The sequence below is a fragment of the Drosophila eugracilis genome, unplaced genomic scaffold (assembly GCF_018153835.1).
Source record: "Drosophila eugracilis isolate 14026-0451.02 unplaced genomic scaffold, ASM1815383v1 contig_2088, whole genome shotgun sequence".
In the NCBI taxonomy this organism is placed as follows: domain Eukaryota; kingdom Metazoa; phylum Arthropoda; class Insecta; order Diptera; family Drosophilidae; genus Drosophila; species Drosophila eugracilis.
The window spans coordinates 1,442,805-1,469,534 of record NW_024572964.1 but is presented as its reverse complement, the minus strand read 5'-3'; the positions used below and the strand labels follow the sequence as shown (position 1 = coordinate 1,469,534).

The 26,730-nt window shown below is 47.0% G+C and overlaps 3 protein-coding genes across 3 annotated transcripts; 2 read left to right on the top strand and 1 right to left on the bottom strand.

Moving 5' to 3' along the window:
• Positions 1–4,972: 4,972 nt before the first annotated feature.
• On the top strand, positions 4,973–8,262 carry LOC108102769 (cohesin subunit SA-2). Its single transcript, XM_017207926.1, has 7 exons — positions 4,973–5,034; positions 5,092–5,167; positions 5,229–5,402; positions 5,467–5,668; positions 5,724–7,282; positions 7,338–7,628; positions 7,686–8,262. The coding sequence occupies exons 1-7, from the start codon at positions 4,973–4,975 to the stop codon at positions 8,184–8,186; spliced, it is 2,865 nt and encodes a 954-aa protein (XP_017063415.1). The 3' UTR covers positions 8,187–8,262.
• Positions 8,263–14,154: 5,892 nt separating this feature from the next.
• On the top strand, positions 14,155–15,623 carry LOC108102778. Its single transcript, XM_017207938.1, has one exon. The coding sequence runs from the start codon at positions 14,246–14,248 to the stop codon at positions 15,548–15,550; it is 1,305 nt and encodes a 434-aa protein (XP_017063427.1). The 5' UTR covers positions 14,155–14,245; the 3' UTR covers positions 15,551–15,623.
• A 3,965-nt stretch (positions 15,624–19,588) lies between these two features.
• Positions 19,589–21,422, bottom strand: LOC108102777 (alpha-(1,3)-fucosyltransferase C). The gene is made up of 2 exons (XM_017207937.2): positions 20,395–21,422; positions 19,589–20,335 (listed from the first exon to the last, which is right to left on the bottom strand). Exons 1-2 carry the CDS (start codon positions 21,315–21,317, stop codon positions 19,921–19,923), a joined length of 1,338 nt encoding a protein of 445 aa, XP_017063426.1. The 5' UTR covers positions 21,318–21,422; the 3' UTR covers positions 19,589–19,920.
• Positions 21,423–26,730: the final 5,308 nt, after the last annotated feature.

Genomic DNA, 26,730 nt, shown 5'->3' with positions numbered 1-26,730 from the left:
TCCGTGGACCGCCTCCGTGTGACAACTAAGAACTTGCTGTTTCAATTAAGACTGGCCATAAACTCGGCCCCTTTCTCGACCGATGTTCGTTATCTGCGGGGCTTGTCACTCGGCTCGATTTTGTTTTCCACTAAATAAAGACATTAAAAGGGCCGTCAGGTTCTGTTTTCGTGTCCCCTCGTTTCGGTTACGGATCTTGGGACTTAGCTGCTGGGATTTATTAGGGACCACCTTTGGTCTGTGGCTTAACACTTTTTAATTTTTAATTTCACTTGCCACACGGGGCAATCAATCTCGGCCCCGGATCGTGGAGTTATGAGTCTGAGAAATGGTCATCGGTCGAGTCATAAACCATCATTAACAAGGCAGCTGCTCTCCGGCGCTTGGCCCTGGCCATAACCAGGGATTTCGGACATGGACCTGGTCAGTGGATGCAGTTTTTGTGGGCGATCGCAACAAGTTCCATAGAATCAGCTGCCGGGCGGGAAAAGTGTTGACAACTCGGCTTCTTCTTGTGGGGTCTCATCCGAGAGATTTGGTGGTGGGGACAGCAGGTGATCCCCCTGCCCCTCTATTTTTGGGAATTATGTTCGGTTTATTGCAAGTTCTTTGGTGTTGTTGTTGGTCGCGAGATCGGGGAAATAAGATTCGAGGGAATTCGTTACGGAATGCAGGCCTCAGAGCTTTCTGCTCTATTTTTCTTTCTTCGCAGTTAGATTTAAACCGATTAGGCAGTCCGCTGGGGGTTTCTTTCTCCATCATCTCCAGCTGCTGGGAAGGGAAGGCTACCCTGAAACACTTCCCACTGCTAATTACTAGCTAATTTGCTAATCATTATTGATAATTATGTGCCAGAAATGGGGTCTTGTGACTGTAAATCTAACAAATTATCTTGCAATTTGTTTAACTAACTTTATTTGCTGTGAAATCCATCTTCCCGCTAGAATTCCCTCTTCTAATATCCCAATTAACGTATCAAACATTTAAACAGAAACCTTCGACGTGTCGAAATGCCTTAACTTCTTTAGCTTCTCCATCGCTCTGGCTTTGCCCTGCCTTTCCCTGCCTCTATCACAGCGTAATCTTGGTAATCCACAAACAGCTAACAACGAAACTCGCCAAACGACCGATTCAGGCGCGCATTTTCATGAATGAACCTCTGAGTGAGTGAATGAAATTTCGATTTCCACAACTCCTACACCACAATGCCGATAAGAAGGGGCATTTGGCGGGGGCAACTGGTGTCCCAGCCTACTCGCGCATGCAAAACACGATTTACTATTAAGGCAAAATGCGCAGACAGAAGAAAAAAATACAGAAATAGTGGCAAGGAGGGATTGGGGGATCGCTGGGGAACCAGAAGCCAGACAACAAACAACTTTTGACGTCGCATAGAAGAAATTGAATGGAGCGGAGCTGAATGGAGGAGTTCCATGGTGCCAGGTCTTAGGTCCGAGGCCCGGAGGAGTTTAGAGTTTTTAGACCCGACTACTCCATTCATAAATGGCCATGGCAAGCGGGTTTTGGCAACGTGCTCTTCGCCGGATGACTCATCTCCACACTGGATGGCTGGCTGGCAATGGGGCACGTGATGCCATCGTCGAGGTGTGTCAATTAGCAGTTAGTTGTTGCAGTTGAAGAGGCGGTCACAGGAGGAGGAGAATGGGTACTGGGATTGGGATAGGGGTGCTGGATGAGCCAGAGGAGTAGGTAATCGCTGGTGGTTTTTAGTCCAGAGCGTGACTCATCTCGTCATGGGAGTTGCTGGCAAGGAGTTCTGGTCTTGAACCAGTATTAGTTAAACAAATTAGCGGAATTTCTTGTTAACTAAGTACTTTAGTAATTGCAGTGTTTGAATATGAAAATTAAGTAAAAATATGACCTTGTTTTTATACTTTTTCAGCCAACAAAAGTAGCCTAAAACACAGTTTAGTTCTATGAACTAGTTCATTGTATGCAGAACCACACTGAATGGGAACATTCTATAGATATGTCTTAGTTAATTACTAAAGTATAAGTTAACTAATAACAATCAACTATCAATTTAACTGCTTATTAATTAAAAACTAGTTCAGCGTGGAACCTAAGTGATCAACTCTGGCGACTAACGCCTTTGCCAATCCATGAATGAAGCAATTGCCAACTGGTTTTCCAGAGCCGCTTCCTGCGGCCTAGACTTGATCTGGGGAGTCGAGACTAAAAACAGAGTCTGGCTTGGAGCCAGACGGCGACTGGAAGTGTGCACCCACATGATCCATGGCCCGTCGTCAATTGTGCGGGTGTCCACAAGCACTTTAATACTGTGTATCCACATCCACATCCACATCCGCTGGCTTCTCTATTAAATGCGGAAGAGGGCGGGCGGCATTCATTTCCCTCGCAGTTCCTGCCCCCTCTCACGTGCTGGGCGGGATTCTCCGCTATGGATTCAGTTTTGGTTGGGGTTTCGTATCCCAATTCTGGGTTTGGCATTGTCGGCTCGCTTTGTGGCGCCCACAGCCGCGTGCCACTTTGATTAATTATGCGGTGCAATGTGGCCACCTACTCCTCCGCCTCCTTTCCCTTTGATTGGTTAACTGTCATTGTTCTGGCATATTTGTTTGGTTTGCTCGGCTGTTACCGACTGAAACCCACAACAATTGACCCAATTACGAGGACATCGGGAGTATCTGGACACGGCGGGATGATTTTTCATGTCCATCGAGCATGGCTTTATCTCTGGTCACAGATCGTTGTTTAATTCAGTGAATCAGGGTCAGTCTGTACTTTATTTGGCTGGTTAATCCATCAGAAAAATGTGTATTTAAGGTATATTTTAAGATCTTTAAATTATTAATTATGGTTTTGACTCTCAAGTAGTGTAATATACTACGTTCCCGCTTAAAGTTGGTATATAGATAAAACCCAAACCAAGTTTCCCTTTGGCCCGCTTGGCTAAACTTCATCCTTGACTTGATTTCTTGGCTGCTCGCCTACTTTTGTTATTTTGTAACAATTTCCTCTGGGCGAATTTCCCTCGAAAAGTTGCAACAAAGTGGCGAAAACAGCCGCCAGGAGGGTGGCTCTGTGCAATTTTACTGTCAATTAGGCGGCACCACGGCCGAGAGTTGAGTTTATTGTTGGGCCACCTTCAAAATTCGAGGCCAGGCAGGAGGATACAGTAACCAAGAGGCGTAAATCTTTCAGTTAGTAAAGTGCACTGCGCAAAAATAGGTAGTTTTATACCCTTGAAAGCATATCAATGTACGGCAGGTGTGTTCATCAGAGGATTCAATGCCAAAATAGCAGGGATTCAGAGTCCGAGGAGCGGGGAAATCACGGGGAAGGCAGCCAGCACGAGCGCCACAGCAGCTGCCGCTGAATGGACAGCGGCTAATTCCCCGCCGCCTGCCAAATGCCAAATGCCAAAATGGCAAAGCGGCAACAATGAACGGCACACAGGGTGAAGGTCAGATTTCGGGCAATCAAACAATGGACAAAAGGAATCGTTTTGAATATGAAATGAGATTGGCATACAACCGGCCGAGAAATGGTAGTCGCCTTGACCGTAGGTGGACTCCAATTACCCTACGGCAGCTGGAACCGCCTCCTCCCGGATTTGGATTCGGAATCCCAATCGCAATCTCCTCGATCTCGATTGATCTTTCAATCAATGGCAGCTGCCTCGGCCGGCTCTTTGGAGTGCGCCAATTTTCAATCTCGAACGTCAATATTTGCCTGGACTTTGGGCGGTTCGAAAATTCCAGGAATGCCCTGCTTTTTGGGTTAAAGCAAGTTGGTTTTTTTGTCCAAGGAGTAGACTAGAAAGTTACCTGTGATTTATTGTATACTACATAGAATTTTATAGTTTTCCATTAAGCCTTTTCCTCTGCCCTAAACTCACGGCTTCTTTCATGCAAATTTTCAAATCTGAAACAGAAAATCAGTTTTCTAAATGGAATTATATAGAACTTAATAGAACCTCCTTTTGAGGTTTCCTACCGTCGTGTATTCCCCTTTGGAACCACTGAGCATCGGACACGTTATCGCCAGCTTTTTATCGTGCCACTGCCCAAAAGGAGCCGCGTCATCAGCGGAGATTGAAATAATTCCGAGTTGCCAACTTGCCAAGTCATCCCGAATTGGTCAGCGGTCGGTCGAGGCCTCTGATCTCTGGGAATATACATGCATTTATGTTCCTGGGGAGGAGCGGAGATCGCGTGCGATAGGCAACGTCAATATTTGTGTTTATTTCTGGCTGGGATCGGATCGGATCAGATGGGAATGGGATTGGGCATGGGCATGGGCATGGGCATGATTATGAGGTCCTTGTTAGTCCGTTTGAATTGGCGGCGCTTTCGCTTTGAGGTCGAACAAGTGGCTGCCCAATTTGCGCTCTGTTTGTGTATCATTTTGTGGGCCTGGCTAATTGTTTTGTGCCCTTAAAGATCGGCTACCTGACCCGATCTAAGCCCAGCCATGGGAATCTCGGCGGTTTTATCTGCTCTGGATTTTGGATTTCATTATTTTGCGGTCGATGTGGGAAAACTGCAAGCAGGCTAGAAATTTAACAAGTTTTTTGGGTTTGTACAAATTATTTCGAGTTTACTAGAAAACTCTTACCCGACTCGCTTGGCAAAGGAATGAGAAATTGCGGTGTGTTGACCTTCCGGTCTATTTTGGACATTAACTAGATTTCTTTTTATGAAAATTAATTCAGTTAAATGGGTGTAAGCTGAAGTTCTGAGTGGTCACCAGGATGAACTAAGAGGCTTAAGGATTCGCCGTCTTCTAAATCTCAAAGTCACCGCCTAGTTTCATGAATTAGATCCGGAACTACTCACACATTTTACTCGTTCATGAGCTTATGGTTCCTTTTCTGTCACTTGACTTTTCACTTTGACAGCTGTCATATTAAAGTTATTCCCTAATTTGTAACTATTTAATTCCTATAAGAAATAAGCGCAAGAGAATGAGTTATGCAACTTATATAATGGACATTGATACACTGCAGGCTGCAGATCAGACGACTTTCGAGGAAGTGGAATCGTCCAGGTGAGTTCAAAGGCAAATTAAGAACTGCAAGTCATGTACCTAACCAAAAATTACTAGGCAGGAGACTTTTGAGAAGCCAACAGCCACCAAAACATTGCTGCAAAGTGTGCAGGCCAAGGATAAGACGCATGAGGTTAGTGCTTAGCTATATTTATCACTCTTGAGATTAACCTAAAGTTATATTTCTGATTCAGTACTTGGCCACCCGCTGGGTTAAGTTCTTCTTGGGGAGCCCCTCGCCAGCCTTCCTTACTCTAATGGAGTTCCTTTTCGAGGCCAGTGGATGTCTGTATGAGATTCCGAAGGATACAGAAATGCCATTTCCCTACGCAGACATTCTGGTAGATTGCCTGTCAAAGTGTCGCAGTGTAAGTAATGGATAGATTTCCATCTAAGCGATATGATTCTGTATCTCAACTTTGTTCTTTTCAGGTCAGTCTGCAATATCCCGTCATTACGAAGAGGGCTGACATCTTCATTCGCAAAATTGTCAGCTTTTTCCAAGCTCTTCTGAACTCGGCCAACATCATGCCCGATGCTTTGTTCAACAAATTTCTGGAAGAATTGCTTGGCTTTGTGATGGCCTTTTCGCAGTCCTCCGCACGGCCCATTCGCCATACCAGCACCTTGCTGGGTGAGGATCTATGCTAATGCCATGATGATTTTAAAATTCAAGAAGCTCTTTTCAGGTCTCAAACTTATGACCATACTGAAAGATCAAACATCTATGGACCAGGAATTGCCCAAGACGGTGTGGGAGAAGATGTTCAACTGCCTGTTTGTAGATCGCCGCATGGATGTGGTGGATAACATAAGAGCCGTGTGCCTCACCGAGCTTGGCCTGTGGTTCCAGAAGTATCCAGAGGGTTATCTTCAAGATAGCAATCTGTGGTTTATCTTCGAAGCTTTGGGTGACAGCTCGGCGGAAGTTAGGCAGCTTTGTCTTTCCATTATCACGAGACTCCTTCCCAACGAGCATCTTCGCCCAACGTGTCTGGAATTAGGCCAGGAGTTTCGGGAGCTATTGCTAAGTTTTTGCATGGACAAGGAGGACGAACTAGCTGAGGAATCCTTGCGACTCCTGGCCGATTTCTATCAATATTCCCCAGAAATTCTAAGTCCTGACACTTGCCTGCTGCTGGAGCAACTAATGTTCGCCGCACATCGTGGATTAGCGCAGGCCGCGGGGGAGTTTTTCATGATGCGGAGGAAGGTAATGGAAGGAGAAACATTTCCTGAAAGAATAAATCCGCTGCTGCTCCTTTACGCCAAGGATAGTCCCCATGAGCATGCCGCCTATCTGGTGGATTCTCTGCTGGACAAGTACGAAATTATCCTAGACTGGCAGTCAATGATATGGATGCTGGTCGACGATGAGTCGGGGTTAAACGAAGATCAGTGCTCTTCTTTGATTGAAATCCTTACCGTAGGGGTGAAGCAAGCGATTACTGGGGAAATACCAGCAGGAAGAATCACCAAAGATCTGGAGAGGAATCCAAAGGAGGGGGCCAAAAAGAAAGCCACTGCTTTACTGGCACCGATTTTACCCGAACTCCTTCAGAGTTATGCTTCCCGCCTAGCTGATCTGAAGAATCTCCTAGAGCTACCGCAGCACTTGGAACTCCAGTACTACAAGCAAAAAACCAACGACAGGCAACTTAGGCAATTATTATATGAGATCAACACCGTAATGTTCCACCAGACCGACTACGAAGTGCTCCAGATTGCGGCTCACACTTTGGACATTCTCTATGCCATAGGCACTACTAGGATACTTGTAAAGGAACTGATCGACAGTGCGGTGACCAACTACCGCCTGGCCTGGCAGGAGATTTTCGATGTGGAAAACTCATCATCCTCGTCCTCATCGGAATCATCTTTCTCCACCCAAACTCCGGAGAGCGACTACAACCGAATGCTGATTTCCTTACGTTTGGTGACAGCCCTCTACGCCCGCTTCAATCTCAGTGGCTGGCAGATGAACGAATCGGTTCTGGGCAACCTGAGAATACTGGCCAGGGAACAGTTGGTACTAAGCTCTTATAACATGCTCACAGAAACAGTGGCTCTTTATCTGGAGTGTGGCTTCTACAGCCTATGCTGGGACTTGGGGCAGTTCCAGGACGAGGCCTCTAAGAATCCAAACATGAAGGACTCTCTTTGCGCCCTTAAGAAGAACTTGGATGATTTCATGTTCGCAAGCCTTAACCCGGTTCTTGAAGGTGGCCATGCTATACTGATAGATCTGGTGAGGAAAGTCTATATTATATCACATCTTGCCATAATATAGCTGTTAATTCCAGAGCTTTTCCTATGTCTGCGATCTGCTTGTGATGTTTGGGTATCACCTACGTGAGAGCTCCTACCCATCGGTCCGCTCTCTGGCGTACTCGCCGTCTGCTTGTCAGCTGGATCTTCTGGAGAAGTGCGTTGTGGACAACATCTTCGAGATGAGTCCTTCGGATCTGATGGCACCAGATAACTTTGGTCAGCTGCAGAACATGCGAGGCATCCTAAACAGCTACTGCAAACTGGTGTCCTTCAACGTGGTGCCCACCATGAAAGCCAGCAAGATCTTTCAGTACTACGGAAAGGTTGCTAAGTTATAACCAAAAAAAGGAAAACTTATTAAAGTTACTTCTCTTTTTCAGTATTTTGAACCATTTGGCGACATAATGAAGTGCACCATGGAACACGCTCTGCACATCAACCCTATCAACTATGCAATGACCTTGTTTCACTCCTGTTTGCATTTATTCTCTAGGATTATGTCCGATAATGACCAAGATGGACTCAGGGCTGCCAATTCAGCAGAGTTTTCGGAACTAATAGAGCTAGCTAACCGATTGGCTGAGACCATTAAGTCCAATCTCTTAGAGAATCGCCAATGCATCATTGTCCTGAACCGGGCTGGAGTTATGTTTGTCAAGGATTCATTGCAGGGAAAACCCACGGCTGTCCCACAAAACCTACTTTTCCTGCGTGTCTGTCAGGTGTTTGTGCCGCTGCTCTTGAGGCAGGACAAACTTACGATACTTAAATTGGTCAAGACAATCGAGGAACCTGCGCTGCCTTCTTGCAAGAGGGAGGACTGGCAGAACTTGCAAGAATTTTGTTTCTTATTGAGTCCGTCAAAGAGAGGGTTAAAGTGAATCCTCTTTGACAACTTTGAGAGCTTATTTATATAGTAATTAATTACTTTCCAAAGATATATAATATCTGACCGTCAAAGCTAGGTCTTAAAACGATATCCCTGCTCTAGGGTGCTCAGACCTTTTTAAAAAACTATTTGTGAATGTATCTTTCTGAGGGCAGATCCTTCTCGCTTCTGTGTGTGTTTAACTGCAATTGGAAAACCCATCTCAGTTTCACCGGCAGCAGTTAGAGGAGCTTTTCCTGCTGCAGTGCCACCTTTCGTTCAAAAGGCCACAAAAGGTTGCGTAATAACGCCCAGTATCTTGTATCTGCAGGCTGCATTCAGTTGGCAGCTGCCATGGTATCGAATTTCCAAGTCCCATTCATATCGAAGGTTGCTCAGCAATTTTCAATTTCAATGCCCGTTCGCTGACAAATTGACTCGCAACTTTGTGGGTTCTCCGGAGGAGTGTGGCAGGGGGTGCTCATGTCAAAGGCTGCGCAAGCCAACACGGCCTTTGACACCCCGAAATGGAGAAGGAGAGCGGGGAATCGAATCGCAGGCCCTCAAGGTGGGCGCTAAAATTTTGGGAAACGAGACTAAACGAAATGAAATTCAAGTGGATATTGGGTCACTTCTGGTTTTGGTTTTCAAGTGCCCGGCCGTTTGTCCATTTCCTTGGCACATGCCAAGTGGTCGTCGGGTATCGGATTACGGGACTGGGAAACCTACAAACTCCTATGTGGAACTCTACAGTACATTTTGCAGATTCCACTGGCCATAAAACAGCTGTGGGAGATGCTAAGCGAAACATTCCTGGCCATCAAGCACACGGCGGATCGATCGTTGGGGAGCAACATCTGGTCATACTGATCTTAATTGGAACATCTTCTCGAAGGAGGCACACTTCGGTTGGTGCACTGGGAGAAATTATAATATAAGTTAGATAAAAAGGACTAAACTCTTAATTGATAGGCATCCTCTTCTGTTAGACCCAAGATTAAGAGTCTTTGATAAACTTAAAAGATTCCTTAATGTAAGAACACTCGATTTTCCTGAGTGTACCTGACAGGTAGCAACGAACTGAGCAGAGCAACCTGGCCCATCCATTTCGCGTAACGGGCTGCGAGAACCGCTAGGCCATGGCAATTGCATTTCACGGTCCGTCCCGATTCCGATCACGATCCCGATCTCCCCTGATCTGAGATCCAGGTCCGCCAACGGAACCTGACATCACAGATGTCCTGACGGCCAGATCCGATCGCCCTCGGTTGCGGTTTAACGAGATGTGCGCCCGCCCCCTCGACACACGCCTCCACAGAAACCCCCGGGCCGAGATCTCCCCTAGCATGATTTTTGGGACCAGATAAACCCCATTCCTCGCCCCTCGAGCGAAAGTGTAACGCAATTTCAGACACGCGCATCTGTCGTTCGGTTTGGGTTTCGGATCTCGAGGAGCAGTTGTGGCCGCCGAAAAAAGGCTGAAATGTTCGCAAAAAAGGAGTTTGAGTTTTAAATACTCAAGAAAGGGGCGACGACACGTGGCACTTGATTCGTATCACATTTCTCGACTATTTCGGGAGTTTACATTTCGGCAGGGAAGGGTTTCCCTTTTTGCCTCTTCGGTTTTTATTTCGTTAACTCCTCTTGCCAACTGTCAACCCATTTGGCCGATATTTATGGCCAGTTGCTGTTAGGCATCGGTTGCTGTTGCAACTGTTATTAACATGAATTTATTGCTTGTTTCGGCGTTTTTTTCGGCGAAGAATTTGAATTTTAGCAAATAAAGTGTGGCCACTCCGGGCTTTTACCGCTATTAAGAGGTAAAAGGGTTAGGAAAATGTGGGGTTGCCACTTCTTTTCAAACATAACTTAACGGTAATACTAATTAGCTGTTTATGTTATTTTTTTTTCTATTTCAAACTTCCTTTTTTGCCATCATATAGCTCTTGGGTAATGTAAATGTTAAGTCCCAAGTCTTAATCCCCTTCATTAATCAACTTTTAGAGAAACCTTCCCCACACTCCGTTGCCTTTGAAAAATGTCCTTCTAATCGTCTGAAGTACAACATTAGCTTAGCCAAGGCCCGTCAAGTTGCGTGTAAAAACACGAATTCCTCGATTCATCAACGCGACAGGAGGTCCTTACTTTAGGTCCTTCGGATCCTCGCGGTTCCATTGATAAATGCCAAAAGAAATTTGTCGATTGTCAATCAGAGGATCTTGAGTTCGAGGTGATCCCTCGACTGACAGCAAACACGCGGTGTTGTCCTTACTCATTTTGTCCCCTGGCTGCCGTTTTTCTGTTTTTGTTTTTGTTACTGTTGCTGCTGTCGCTGCTGCTGCTGCTGCTGCCTAATGTCTTGGCAAATAAGGAGCGCCGCTCCTGGCGACGACTTCTGCCACGGTAGTCCCTTTCCACATGTCCTATATCCTCTGGATGTCCTGTTCCTGGCAGGCACGGTGTGTGTAAATCAGGCCGCCTGTTTACAAATGTGTCGCCATCGCGTAACTCAATCCTTGCCGCGCTGCTAGCACAGGATGCGCTTGACAGCCGTCGCCGGCTTGGCAAACCAATAAATACCATTTAGATGTTGCCCTAAGGTCTCCTACCCTGCCCCTCCGCCGCGACCACCGCTTTCGTTTCTTACACGGAGAGAAATAGAAGGGGCTTTTGGGAGTTTTCAGTTAGATCAACATTCTTGATAGCTTAATACTGGTTTGAGTATATTATGCCAAATCCAAAATCTTTCGATTTCGAAACACTAAGATCCTATCAAAGTAATATAACTGTAGTTGATCTTAAAGGACATGTTTACCTATTATCTTAAGTCAAAGAAAATATTTTCGGTGCTGTTTGTGTGTCAACAGAGTCATGTGTCTACATGTCGCCGTCCTTAACATATGTCCTTTTACACAGACACACAAATCCGTGGAAGGACAAAGGTTCCAAGGTGCAGCTGAACTCGCACAGGACACGCATAAATTAACGGGCACGGAGTTACGCCGATTGTAGCCCTAATCCCTGATTCCCCGTTCACCGATCATCCGACCATCCTGCACCTTTTGGCCCCATTAGCACGCGTTCCCCGCGCACGCGCAGCCACTTGAAAGGATAACGAATTTCGACTCCACTTCGGCGCGTGATGGGGTCCGCAGGCCAAGGGCCAGGACCCAGGGTCCTCTGCCTCAAGTGCCAGGGTTAAAATTAGTCGAGCCCTGTCAGCAAATCTGATTTACGCGCCAGCTGCTCCTTTCCTTTCGAATCCCTGCCTGCAATCTGCGCTCAGCTTTTCGGGTCTGCCTTCTTTTCTCAAATTATAATTTTAGTGGCAATCTAATTAAGCAATTACAAGCGTGTTGTTGCTGCTCTCGATGTGTTGATTTATATACTGGAAAAGGGGAAAAGTGGCAGATGCTGGATCTGGAATCTCTGGAGATTGTAGAGAAATATTTGGATTTTGGTTAGGTTTGTTGATGAACTTAAATTCTTGTTTCCCGAATGTATATCTTTATCTAACATAATTTCTTGTGATAAGTTCATGTTGGCTTTTGTTAGAAAGTAGTTCAGTCATAGTTCCCCCTTAATTAGATCAATTAAGAAGCTTCCTGTCTGTGGGTAATCTAGTCTAAGTGGATTTGTGAAGTTTACAAAGAACATCTTACAGATGAGAGATGAAGTCTTCATCTAGGGCTGACTTTGAGCGGGAAACCTTCCTCCTTCCACGTGCAGAACTTCTTCTCCACTCCATTGGTCTTGCAATATATGAAGGTCTCCTAGCCCTTCCTAGACACTTGACACACCCGGACAGTTCAATTAAATGCGATATTTACAACACCTGACACGGACCACAAACTGGACAAATTAGTTGACAGCCCGGCGATGACCACAGATGGTCAAGGGTCAAGTGGTGCCCAGATGCATGCACTTCTTCGTGTTAAAGGGAAAGTGAATGGAAATTAATTACCATGCCATCGATATACAAATATATTCCATAAAGTTGTGGACATTTTCCGGGCAAGGCCAGCAACCCCAAGCGATCTGACACATCCTCAGCGATTAATCATGCGGAGAGACGTAACTTTCGGTGAGATTTTTAATAACTGCGCCTGCTGTCATCGCGGCGATCGTAAAAACTCCGGCCCGTGGGCCATCAAATAGATTTATTATTGAAAATATTTTGGCTGTCCCTTGATTGTTTTGGGTCCTTGCACACAAGGACGCGGCCCCAGGATGCGCCTTTGCGGATGCCCAAAGCAAATGTTGTGTTAAATTTATTTTTATTGTACTTTGTCATTTTATGATGACTCGTCGTATTCCCTTGCCTCCGTTTTAATATTGTTTATACATTTCCCGGGGCATTCGATTTCGATTCGTCGTGGGCCATAAAAGTCCAAATGGTCAGCCTTTGGGGAGGGTATCCAGGGAGCAGCTGTCTTCGAGGAAATCAATAAGTTACAATCAGAATGGAAACCAGAAGCTTTTCCAGTAGCCACATTACGTTTGAAAACATCTCGATGTCCGTTTGTATCGCCGACAATCCTGTATACCACACTAATTAACCCTTGTAGCCGGCGAGATGGATGACAAAAATGGGAAGGGGCGGGATCTTGGGCCGAGGAGCACATACAACACCTTTACACATAATTAGGGGCCTGTTGACTGCACCCGACAATGGATGTGTGTGTCTATATGGAAGGTAAACACATGTCTATCCCAAGGCAGTGAGAGAAATATTTGGAAAAGTTCCATTCTATAGTAAGATTTAACTTGCTGAAACAGATAGTAGAGAAAGTATACTAGATTCTTGATTTTTCTCAGTGTGGACTCCAACATCTACTTATTCCTAACCACCTCCGGCCACAGCCTCATCTTGGTGCTGCTGCCATTCATTAATCCACATAGAAATGCCAATGGCGGAGTGAGATGTTGATGGTGAGCTGATGGAGATGGAGATGGAGAGGTGATGGTGACCAAAGCAAATGCAAACGAAGGCGGCTGAGGCGGCACAACAACAAAGCGGCCAAGAGGCCTATTAGCCACAATAAAGAGGCAGCCTCACCCCCTCGACGACCATGCTCATTCCCCTGGAAATTCTATTATGCAGATGAATGGATATGGGACGGACTGGCGGACTGGCTGACTGGCTGACTGGGTGTTTGTGTGTTTGCCCCGCCAGATGCCATTACAATGTAAACCCGAGAAAAGTTCACTCGGCAAACTTGATGCGGGCATGGATCCGGGGACGTCTTCATCTCCTCCATATACTTGTCTAGATATCCGAGGCAGCACTTCCAGCCTCCGCAGCGGAACAATTGATCAAATATCATAATTTATCAAATGACAATGCAACAGGCGGCGGCGGCGGCGGCCTCTGAACGTTTTCGTTCCCGTATTTACTTGCCCCAATCCCCACACCAAAGACCCCGATCTCTCGGCTTACCGATCCCCGATCTCCAGTCCCCAATCCCAATCCCCGCGATCCATTCGAAAGCTACAACTTAATTTATTTGAACAATTTAGGTCTGACACAACAGCCATCGTTTGGTTCTCTTATTTATTTCGATGGTCAACCCGGCCCCATCTATTTAGCATAATTGCAGCTTCGATCTGAGACCGAGACCAGATAATAATGCATTCTTGTGTGGGGTCTGTGTAATCCTAGATAGGCCACAGTGGGTCAAATAACCAAATTAAAAGGCTGGGGAAAATATTGGGACAAACCGTTTATTGTTGTATTATGGTAAACCTGATCATAGCATTAGTTCTAATCTTACTAGGGATGGAATTCTTTATGGAAGTTGAGAAAATTTCATACAGAATTGTGTCAGAGCTGCTCACAAATTGGTATGCTTATGAATGGTGGATAGATTTCATTCTTTTTGGCCTAAACTCTCTCTTAAACTAACCTCTTTCTACAGCTTTGAAGTTTTCTTTTAAGTTAGTCAACAGTCAACTATGACTTTAGTATCAAAACTTATTCTTTAAGATTTCAAATTCTTTTTGATATTATTAATAGTGCAAAATTCCAGTGCAATTTCTGTCTGACAGTTTGAGATTGAGATCCAAATTACCATGGACAGCAGTTATGAGAGGGCCAGAAAGCTGCACGACGAGGCGGGAGTGCCACCTGGAGGAATCACGCGTTGTTGCTGCAACTGCAGGAGAAAGCTGGATCCCTACCAGCTGTTCGACGACAATGTCGAGGACATAGCCAAGAGTCTGTCCCAGATAATGCTGATCTGCGGCATCAGCACGACCAAGTCCTGTGCTGCGAAGTCGATAATCAAGCGGGCCTTCGTGTACCATGAACGATTGCGCACCACCTGTCCACCTACTCCAACGCCAGGGAGTCGCCTGAACCGGGAGGACTTACTCCAGGCACTGCGACTGAAGTGTGAAATGGAGCCGGTGGAGGCGATGCTCACCTATGCCATCATCAAGCGGGCCTTCAAGGCATTCTACCATGGCAAGCCACCTGTTACCATCAGTAATCCCATCGTGGACGCCATGGCAGTGCACACCCAACGGGCAGCTTGGATGCACGCTGCCCATAAGACCTCCAGGATCTTCGACAACTACAGAGCGGCCTTCTTCTGGGCCCACAAGCAGTACGAGCGGCAGATTACTCAGGTGTATCAGTCGCTATACCAACGGATGACAACCAGATCGGATCCTCTCCTTGTGCCTGGCTGTCCCTGCAAAGGTTGCTCCAAGCAGGAGGTACCCGGACATCCCAAGGCTGGCCAAAGGCCGATGACGAAGATCAAGCTATCGGAGGGTGCAGATCTTCCAGAGCCCTGCCTCCTTTGTGGCTTGCAGGTTCCCCGAAAGGAGAAGGATGTGAAGATAAGGAAGCTACCGCGACCCATTACCAACCATGAGGTTAATCTGCCCAGATGCGAGCAGTGCAATTCTCCCTTCCTGATCTGCGAGTGCAACATCGACCAGTTGACCGGAGAGCAGTTCGGGGAATGTGGCCAGGACTCCTACAAGGTGAAGTGGTATCGTTTGGAGCCACCACACCACATTGACGAACCCAATGTTCGATCGCATGGCGATGAGGAGCAGCACACCAGCTACGACGAGGCGCTGGAGCCTCCGGAGGACTGGGACAACCATCATTGTCCCATCGACTGCAAGCACGACTCCTGCAGCGAATCCACGAATGTTTGTCATAGCACTTCGTCCTCGGGATCTTCGGAAAGTGACTTTGCCACCTGCTCGGAGGGGGTGGATAAGGAGGAGGACATTGTGACCAAGTTGGAGGAGTACCTAAATAAGCTCTGGGCCGAGGAGGTGGCTCAGAAGAGGAATCCATCGTATGTGCCGAGGACCATTGAGCCTCCTGGTCCGAGGTGTACCAAGTGCAAGGACTAATTATAGAGTTTATATTTCTATGTTCATATTTTGGCTACATAAATTATTAGTATTGAGTGATGGAAAGTGGAAACCTTAGCTTGTGTATTATCTTTAGTTAATATACTAACTTAGGTAACATGGAAAGCGCGACCACGAAGTGTGAAGCTTTTAGCCAAAGATATGATAGGCGTTACTGCCACCTTCGCAGATTCCTTTGGCCTGACAAATAGTCTGAAGTCTACCACTGAAAAGTGCGGGAGGTGTTCTGTCACTTCTGGTATTACCTTTAGTTCAACGACTTGCTAACCCTCTGGGCCACCCACTCCAACACCTGGGGAATCGATCGCCCACACGGGAGCCGGCGCTTATCACGCGCCCACAGATCGCGCCTTGACAATGGCCACTTAAAATGCCATTGCCGGTTGTAATCGCCTCTAAATTGCTGGCACCTCGGCTTATTCGCGGCTGAAATGGGAATGGGAATGGGTCGTGGCATTCAATGGGATGTGGAGCTACCGTTGTCATCGCCGGCTGCTCCGCCCAGCGGCTCCCAGGAGCTTCCACATAAATCGCTGCCCTTATCTAAGCACTTGCATCTCGCACTGAACAGAGCCAAGCCAAGGAACGGACTCGGATTCGGATTCGCTCCTCGTCGCTTATCAATCTCACCTCATCTGCACGCAGAACAGAACAGAACCGAACTAAACCAGACAAAAAATGAAAACTAAACGGAGCTGGAGATGGAGTCGGAGTCGGAGCTGGAGCTGGAGAACATCTTCTGCGAAAAATAATTCCGCAACTTGTCACATTTTGTAAGATTCAAAGTCGCGGAGACAGGCACTAAACTGCAGACGCCTCTGCGCCAGGGATTCTGGGATTGGCCAGCGATGAGGAGTCCTTGACTGTTGGAATGGAACTATTCTTACAGGGTATGTGGAAATACTCGACTAAGGCGTAGTCTTATGAAGGAATTTGGAGTGAGACTGAAATTCATATCGAGCAGTTATATCTTCACTCACGGATTACGTTTTATCTCTAGAAAGGTTTGAAAGATTTACTTTTTAAGGGGATTCCTGCAGTCGTATTATCCCTGTTTACGCTCACTATTTTTGGCTAGGCTTCACCCTCGAATTCCCGACTGGCTTTCGCATCTGCCTGTCGCCGTGGCATGTTAAAGTGGAGTCACATTTGCATATAGATTTATTTTTATGGCCGATGCCTTCGGATGGCTCGTGAACTATTTATGTGTGACGATCGGATCGGTTGGGGGAGAGATCTCTGGCCGGAGATCGGTTCTTGCCCAACTTCTATGCCATTAACAGATCTCCATTAAATATTTGGAAATATTGGAGAAACCCAAGATAATGCCGTCTTGCCAAATTCTTAATTATGATATGCTCACATTGAGTTTCTCTATTAGCCCAGATTTGATGTGTCTCCCCCCCAATTACGTAATGCGGCGGGGGAGTGTGTCTAGTAAACAAAGCTCTCACACTCGATTGAGTGCCACTCTTCGATTTTGGATGGAACTTGCAAGTGGGAAGCTGTTCAAGAGACCCGAGAAACCATTGAACTTTTCAATAGCCATCAAATTTGCGTCTAATGCGAACTGAGACTCCGAAAGTTCCCCTCCATTTGTTATGGCCCTGCATTCTATAGGCACTGCAGCAGCCACTCGAAGTTCACTTTGATAGTCGGATTCTGGTGCACTCGGAGAAATATCTGATTAGTTTGAATAATAAGTGTTTAATCTGGAATACAGCTTCCGCCAGATCACTTTCATCGCCTGAAAACGAGTAGCTAGAACCAAACCAACTTTTTCTCCGCGTGCTCGTTCTGTATCGATCTGCTCCATTGTTGTGGGCCCGGAGCTTAATAGTCTTTTTATAGCTGCACTTTTTCAACTTCAATTAATGAAGTGTCGAGTTGTTAACACCAAAACACACGCCTTGCTCCCACTGGTGCAGCCAGGGCCTCCCGCTCCTCCAGCTGCCATCTCCCCATGGACGTCTATTTCCAAACATTTCGCCCGGCCGCGAGATGGGAACAAACTTGGCCGCTGCTGCAGGTGGGGCAGCCGAAAATGTAAACAAACAAATTAAAACGAGCATCGACAGCAGCTGCAGACTTTGCCTCAGGTGAGAAAACGGGCACACGGAGTCGGGAGTCCGGGAGTCGGCAATTGGGAAAAGGAGGCCTAAGGGGTCGAAGGGAAAATGCATTTTCACGGCAGCGCCAAAAGCAAACAAGCCCGGCCAGACCGGGCAGGCGGCCAGAAGCTCTTTAATCCCAAAAACTTTGGTAGCACTTAGCGGTTTACGAGGCTGCCGAGGAGGCCTTTAAAGTATTTAGGTATCCGAGTGGCCAAGAAGATAGGGAGCCAACCGTAAAGCCTTCCATCCGGAGATGTTTTTTGGCGACACCTTGTCCAGATTGAGTTGTTAAAGTTTGATGTGAGATCAAAACCGAAGCTGTTAGACTAATTAAAGGATGGATAGTAGTACCAGTTATGAGGCCAATTAGTTCAGTATCAGTATTAGTTTATATTGACAAATATGAGGAAAACTTATTGGCTTTCCCAGCTTAACACTAGCCCAGTCCATGGGGACTCCTTATTTATTGACCAGTTAGTACACTTCTCACATCATCCCATTGTGGTTGAGTTTGCTCTGCTGCTTCACGGTGTCCAGAAATCAGAAATCAGAAAACCGAAATCAGTGTGGGAAAATAGTTGGAGCGTCAACTGAAGCGCCGCTTCCACCTGAAACTCCAAATGGAAATCTGGAGAAGGCCGCCGCCGCCAACGCATCCAAGAAGTTGGAGTCAGTGAGAAAAATGTTAATGATAAACCTGTTTGTCAATTAAACAAAAATATTGTAATAGTTGATAACAGAATGGGCAAACACGAGAAGTGCACTGAGAGGGAGTGAGATGTGGAGAACTTCCCAGAACCGAAATGGTCTTGAGGAGGAGGAGAAATCTGGAGGGCAGGGCGGGGCAGCAACCAGGGACAACCTGTCAACCCAAAAGGGCCCAAAGGCTGGACTGACTCGATGTGCTTGACTTTGGTTTCATTATCGCCTCGCCTTCAACTTCAATTTTACCATGTCCCAGGCCCAGTTCGAATAATGCACTGGGAAAAATGAGAGTTAGTTCTTGTGAAAGAGAATCTTGTAAGAAAGCTAACAAGTTGATATATGTAAGAGTGTTGTAAGAAAGTGATTTCTAATAGAAGTAGACCCAAGTAAAGGCCACAAATTTCTCTCAGTGATCAGTCGCATCTCTCGGCCAGTTGGCTCCTCTGGCTTATTGTTTAGTGAAGCATTTAACTTTTAAATATGGTTGTGTGTGGCAAGCAAGGGCAAGAGGAAAAGTGTTTTGTGTATGTGATACCGTTTTGAAAGACATTCCGAGTGGCGGGCATGATATGGATTGGAGAGGGGAGTTGTAAGTTGGCGGGGAAATGGGGAGCATCTCGGGCACTTCACTCGCAGCGCTGTGAAATATTTCCCATGACAATTCTGTTTGTTTTTCGTGCATTGTGTGCTCGGTTGGCACCTCACCTGGTCGGACCCCCACTCCACCCAACTTATCCCACATTTCTGGACCGCCTTGTCTTGTCGTCGCCCACTCGTTCGCGTTCGAGGGCTGCCCAGGGCAGCAAGTTCCCACTCCACCGGAGCATCTCATCTGGAATGGTCCACAATGTGGAACAAGTTTGCTCTATTTGCTTTATCTATGCCCATTGACGGTGACGGCTGTCTCTGCTTTTTCCCAGGCACAAGGCTCCTCTAGAGCGACAATAGCTGCCAGGCTCCACTCCCTCCACTCCTGCCCTCCAACTGGTCTCCCATATGGCGGCATTAGCTGACGGGCTGATGAGTATTTCAACAGGCCGCCCGGCACGGGTTGGCATGCCAGGCATCCTGACATCCTTCGGGCGAGTTGCTAAAATAACCAAACATTTTGAAGGGAATTATGCCAGTTTTCAAGGGTTCCCAATACGAATGCTGGATGCTCTAAGGATCGGGATATCAAGTTAAGGGAAATAAAATATTTATTAGCTAACTAAAAAGGGATTTAATTAGTTTAAAAGTTGTACAAGCCATTTCGTAGTTATTTACTTAAAATTTGGCATAATCCAAAACTGAGGGAACCTGAACTCGAAAACAGAGTATAACTTATTAAGCTCCCTTCATTCCGGGGCTGTCGGCGAGGTCAATGGAGTGCCGCCGAAATTCCGCGGAATTAAACCGGCAAGAACCCGCCGATCCGCCGAAAAAGGCCCCAAGACGATGGAAGCCCAAACTCAACGCCACTAAACGGAACCACACCGAACGAGGGCAATTTGCGATCGCTGGTAATTATAATTGGGATCGCTCGGGGCCTCAGAGGAAGGTGGTGGATCGATTGGGGCACTGGTATTCGGTCCACCAGTTGACGAGGCCCAGCCTGGAGAAGCCCTGGAGAATCTGGCGCTGCTCGGCAGGCTGTTGGAGGAGGGTGCAGAGGGCGCAGTAGGGCTGGATAGTCTGGCGCAGCTTGTACAGGGAATGCCACCAGAAGTAACTCCTGTACTGCTCCGGATTACCTGCGACGGCCTTTAGGTGACTTATCAGATCCTTTGGGTTGGAGAAGTCCTTGCTGCTAATGTACGAGTGTTGGGGTACCAAATTGGTTAGGTTTCCTCCTCCGATTAGAACTGGCACGACGTATTTCTCCATGGCCAAGTACATATCCCAGGGCACGTAATCCGGGCAGGAGGTGGGTTCGAAGATCAACATAAAGTGGTAGGGACTGCAGCTAAGAATTTGGAATCTCATGATATTTATTAACATAGCTCAATATATTCTCCTACTTACCCATCGGCACCCAGGCAACCATGATGGGCATCGAGGTCAGCATATTTTCGAAACTCCTCCAAGTACAGGCTCTGGGGAAGGGTACTCTCATCCACCTCATAGGTCATGTACGTGGCCAGTTGGGACTTTTTCTTTAGTTCGATCTCCAGGCGCAGTTTCTGTGAGTCCGGCATGTCGTCCGCAAAGTTATTGCTGGGAGCCTCGAAGGACCCAAGCCTTCTGGCCAGATTCGGATGAGAGAAGTAGTAGTCCGTCCAGATTACCTGCGAGTCCAGACGATAGGTCATGGTCAAATTGAAGGGTGGTAACACTGAAGTAGGACCCTGCTGTAGACTCAATGGCTTCTTGGCGGCATAAACCAGATAGTAATCCGGATTCAGATTGGTTACGTTCAAAGCCTTCAAGGAATAGGGATGATCTGCATTCACGACCACTGCATCGAAAGCCTTGTCGTTGTGGTTCCTTTGAGTGGTGATCAGGCAACCACATTCCATGTGAGCTGGCCCACCAGTGAGGGTTGGATCGTTCCACAGCAGAATCATCTTCAGATCGGTCTCCTTATTCGACTGCTGGCGACGGTACAAGGGAATCGTGACGAACATCACGCAAATGGTTGCCACAACCACGATGGCTTTCAGGACATTCATACATTGGCTGGGCGAGTACAGCTCCCGCTGGAGATTCCTCATCGAGACAGGAGATCTACGAGGAGGCGGCAGTCTAAGAGCTTCCTCCGGAACGCTATCCCCCATCCTGCGATTCGTTCCCTTGGCATCTTCGCCCTTTAAGAGTTGCGATGGCAAGAATCTGGGAACATCCTCTAGGTCTTCCGTCTGCTGCCCCAGTTGCTGCTGCGGATCAGGATTCCTCCGAAAGCTGAGGATCTTCTCCACCGGCATGGCTCGAAGCTTGTCAAGGGGCATTACCAAAGATAATTTGGAAAAAGTGTAGAATTTCTCAAATAAAAGTTTTCTGATGCTGAAACGTTTTTGGGAGTTTGTAAAGTAGAAAAGTTCAAGTTTCTGAGTGTGACTTCTGAGTTAAGAATCAGGGAAAACTATAAGTTTGAATTTTCCACGATTATCACTTTCAGGCTCTTTGATTTTCATGAAATTTACAAAATGAAATACAAATTGGACAGCATCAAAACGTCGCTGGGAATTGATTGCCTCGATCGGGCATCCATGGAAAAACCCTTTTCAATCAATCCATCGTTTTTTCCCCCACCCACCTGGCCACTTTTGCATTTCCGATTTGGCACTTTCATCGGAATGGCCGCGCGCTTCCTCTTTGCCGTTTTCCCTTTTTCCCTTTTCCGACCCGCTCAGGCGAACAGGAACAAAGTAATCAATCATTTTGCCAAACCATCAGAAACATGACAATCTGCCAGAAAATTTGCGTAACGTTTCACGATTCACCGTTGGGGGCGTTGGGAGGATATATAGCCAGCCAGCCAGCCAGTCAGCCAGCACATCGATGATATATCACTGCAATTTCGAATATTCATTTCTCCGTTGTTGTTTTTCCGCCGCCGCCGCTGCCTGCTCCTCCTCATCATCCTGCTGCCCTCCAGTTCTGGGCTCATTTCAAATGCGTTCCGCATCCGCGACGAGGATGTGGAGTGGGTGGGGCTGATGGGCGGTGGTTTGCGGGCTTGAGGGCGGAGTGCCGAATAGTGGACAGTGGAAACGCCACTTTGCGGACGTGCCAGGCGCTTCAATGGATCGTCGGCGGTGGAAGGGATGGATGATGCCGGTGTCATTGTTTCCTCGCCCATACTCCTCTTCCTCCTCCGCACGCACGTTGTCTCAATTATGGGAGAGTGCCAGTGAGAAAGAGGGAAAATATAACTACAAAGAGGAAGTGCAGTCGAAAAATATATTCTTGACTTTTATTTTTAAAACTAAGACTTAATTTTCTTGTAAAATCTAGGAAAATGCTCATAAGTAAAGCTTAAGAAATCGAACATTAAATAATATTTTATCTAAGACATAGCACAATTTTTTATCAGTGTACGATTGCGGGTGGAGTTGGCAATTTTCGAATTGACAACCATTTAAATGTTACGCATTCATGTTAACTTCCACGACGTGCCTCGCCGAGGGGAGTCCCAACAGAAGAGGAAGGGGGGAGACCATGTAAATTGCCTGGATCCTGGATGAGTTATGAAAGTGAAATGGATTTGTGATTGCCGGCCAGACGAGCCAAATCCCAGATGGGAACGCATTAGAAGATCTCTCAGCGAAACAAAGAAAACCCAACCGAAGCGAACCCAAAGGTATATAAATTTTAATTATTCCCGCGAATCGCGCTGGCTAAGGAAAACGAATGCATTCTGGAGATCCCGATGCCGGCGATCCTGCTCCGGCAAGTCGGCGAATGGAATTGAAATTCCATTGTGAATATTTTTGGGGGCGTTGCCGGCGCGTCGAGAAAAAATGCAATAAATATGCATATGAGAGAGCTCACCTCTGTGGACGAGGCCGAATCCGAGGAGGTGCTTCAAAAAGGAGTCCCGAGGAGCCGAGTTATGGCGATTTGAATAATTTGGTTCCCACACTTTCGAAGATCGCTCGCTCTCTCCCTCTCTCTCTCTCTCTGGCAACCGTTTTTAATTAAAGGTATTAATACGGCTCCACCGACTAGGTGATTTACCTAACCACAAGACCACCGTCTGGCCCCATTCTAGACTCCACACCTCCTCCCTGACTTTTGACTTCTGACTCATGAGGCGGCGGCTAACATACTTATCGGAACTGAAACTACAAGGTGTCCTTAAGCCCCGATCTCGATCGGCAATTAAATGCCGCACACATTGTGGGCAACTGCTTAATTATCCATTCGATCCCATTCGATTCGATCCGATTCCAAAGAGCCGCCCTGCCAAGTCTCCCTCGGACCTCTGTGCTCCTAAGGCTTAAGGAGAGGAGCTAACGAATTAACATGTAATTATCTCAGCTTGGGCCGCTGGCCAAAGGAAACGCATCGAATTGCCGGCGACACCAGGACCAAAAACAAGCGTGGCTAATAGAGATGACAGTCTAGCTATTTTTGAAAGCAAAAATAATGGATGGAAAGAGGATGGAACTAGGTAACCTAGGTAAAAAGGTGTTCTAATTACTTATTTCAGACAACATCGAATTATAAAATATTTCCCAGATTTATATAAAAAGTAGATTCAAGATCTAGCTACCTTTTGTGATCTAAGAACAGGCATCTCTGTTAACCAAAACCGAGCCTACAGCCTAGACCAGAGAAAAGATACAGATACAAACCTAAGCCAAACGAGGGATTCCGATGGCAGAGGCTGAGGTAGCAGCTGCCGCAGGTTGCGTGCGTGCCGCTTCTTCCTCCGCCTCCTTCGATGCCTAATTCCCGCTTCTGGGGCGTGGCCCTTCTTAGGCGGATTCGTTAAATTGATCCTCGGTCTTGGACCCTTCTTCGACCACCCGCACTAATAAGGCGAAGGGAAAGGGGAAGTGGCGCTAAAGTTGTCAGTCGCCTTGTCCGCAGGCGACGATCCTCTACACCCTAATTAGGTGTTATCTACGACTTCGGTTTTTTCAGCTCCTTTAATGTGGCCGACAAAGTGAGAAGGTTCTGCCAGTGCCGTGGAGTGATTAAATGCGATACACCTCGCAGAGGTCTAAAGACTTTCGCCGAACGCAAGGCGCCACCAGAAGACAGGGAATTTTAAAACAGAAACTCTTTAAAGATATTAATTTGATAAGTTTTTGTGGAAAAAATCAGAAATCCAGAAAAAGTGGCTGATTAAAAGGCTTGTTGACCCACGCACGAACATGACATAATACCGGAGTTGACTCATCCTCTCAGGCTTTTAAGCGCCACTTATTCGGCGGATGAGTGCAATCCATCACTGACACACTCGTCCAACCGCTGTGCTTATCACTGCCCGGTAACCCGGACTCATTGTCCAAATCCCAATTCAGTGGGACTGTTTTGCGCAATTGATGGCAATCAAGAGAAGGGCAATTGCCGCGATCAGCGGCGGAGACTCCTCCATTCCAGCAGGGGATGACACATCCGGAAGCTGGCAATCAGCAAAACAGAGAAAAGCGGATTCCGCTGATTTAACCCGGGGGCCAACTAATTGTGACCCACTCTCGCTGCTTACTATCAAATGCAACTGCAAAGTTCATCGCAAATTGGCTAAACTGGACCACAAACTAGTTTCATCCGCTGGAAACCAAAGGTTACTCTACATATACCTATTGCATGACATTGGGATTTCTATAACTTAGACTTCCCTAGAGTTTTCCAGCCAAGTTTTCCAACTCTCAATGACAGCATGGTTTCCATTTCGCTGGCTCCTCTTCAAGTGAGTGTGGGTTTTCCTCGCTTTTCAAATTCATATTTATGGCAGTTTGAGAGAGTGCACAAACACACAAATCAAGCTGGCTATCTGGAACTGCGGGCTATATCTTCTTGGCCCTGTTTATAGTGTTATGGCGTGAGACACTGAGACATGGGCAATTATGTAAATATGCGGCGGCGCCTGCTAGCGCCGAAGGACGAAGCAGACAATGGGACAACCGCAAATTATTGCCGGCCATTTGGCGAATGAATGCGTGACAAAACACAGGGCACAGCGGACACTCCTTGGATCGAGGCGGGGAGTAGTCGCAGGAGACACAGGGGACACAAGAGACACAGGAGACACTCGCGTACAAGGACAATGGCGGGCGCAGCGGGAGTGGCAGCGAGGTCAAAGGTCAGCCGCGCTAATGTTGTGCTAATTGCTAATTGCGATTGGAACGCGGTGGAAAACAGAAAACGGGACAAAGGAGCTGCTCAGGCGGCGCTCTATCCTAATTGAAGTGTCCTTGCTGCGTTGATTTACTGCAGGCGCCCCTGAAGGAGGTAGCTGCCAATGGTCGAAGGTGCAACTGCACTTTCCTCGATTTTGAAATGCATTTCTATCTTGAGAAGGTCAGTTCATATAAGTCTGATCATCAATCCCATAAGGACTACTTATAGAAGTAGATATCCCAACTAAGTGATGAAAATTCCAAGTTCAGTCTTAGCCTTTCGCCTTTCATTGCCAACGAAAGCGACGGCGTCGCCCAAGATGATGACAACGGCATCCAGCATCCTCCGAGTGGACCACCCAGAGAGCCAAACTAACTGCTGTTCTGTCATATCCTGGCAGGAGGTCCTTGGCCCCCAGAAGCCCCTCACCTCCGCTGGCTTTGTTTGGTAACACGATCTGGCGCACGCGTGGCCAGCTCCAGGCTCAAGACCTTAGAAGCAGGATCAAAGGAACACCAAGTGGATCACTCTCTGATCTTTTTCGGCAGTCGCCAGCAGCTTGAGCTGCCTCAGATGAGGAGTAGCCGGGGAACAGAGACCAGACCAGAGCCAGAGCCAGTCAGGTGAGGCCAGGTGTCAAACGTGTAACTGGATACTCTGTCCTCCTCCCCTGGATCAGGTCATCTTTAGTTTTGGCATATGCAAAGTGGACCACCAAATTGACTGGATCGACCGTCTGCTGTTTTTGGGTCACTTCTGGGATATACTCTTTAGGCCTTAAAGGGGTATGAGGAATTGGTAAGTGGGTTGGGTTGTAATCTGAATCTGTGGCTATATATTTAGTATATAGTCTGATTCTAGGCCACACTCTCTCCTTTCATTGGAAGAAAGGTGTTTCTAGTATTTAAGACTAGTTTCTAGGGTATGCAAAAGTCGCTGTTCGTGTTAAGACCCTTCATCATACACTCAGTGATCCCCTGAATATGTTTGGGGCATTAAAAATTTGTCTTTTGCCTGCCTTTTTTTCAGCCGGCCACCAGAGTTGATTGAAATTTCGGCAATGACCCCTGCAGCAGCCGACAATTGTGGCCAAAACGGCAGCAGAAGCAGAGAGCAGAGAGCAGAAAGCAGAAAGCAAGAAGCGAAAGCAGCTGGAAGCAGCAGACTGGAAGCAGCTGCTTTAACTTTAACGTGGACATTAACGTTAACAGCGACCTTAACTTCGCCCACTGGCCAAATCGACGAAGCGTTAAAACGCACACGTTGACAGCTTTTTTTGTGTTTTTTGCTGAACCTTTCTTTATGGGCTTCATGGGTTAACTGAGGCAGCGGCAGGCGGCAGTTGCAGTTGCCGCTGCCGTTGCCTTTGCCGTTGCTTAATGTGCGATTTCTATCTGCAAATATAAATTGTAATTATTGCATTGTTGCGTCGGAGTTGCGGCAAGTTGTTATCAGTGGCAGCCATCGGCAGCCAGGCGGCTGACAAAGGCAAAAAATTAACAAAAAATTGCAAATGAGTGTCGAAAAGTGTGCACCGTACAGTGCAGCCCCCCTGAGTTCACCTGG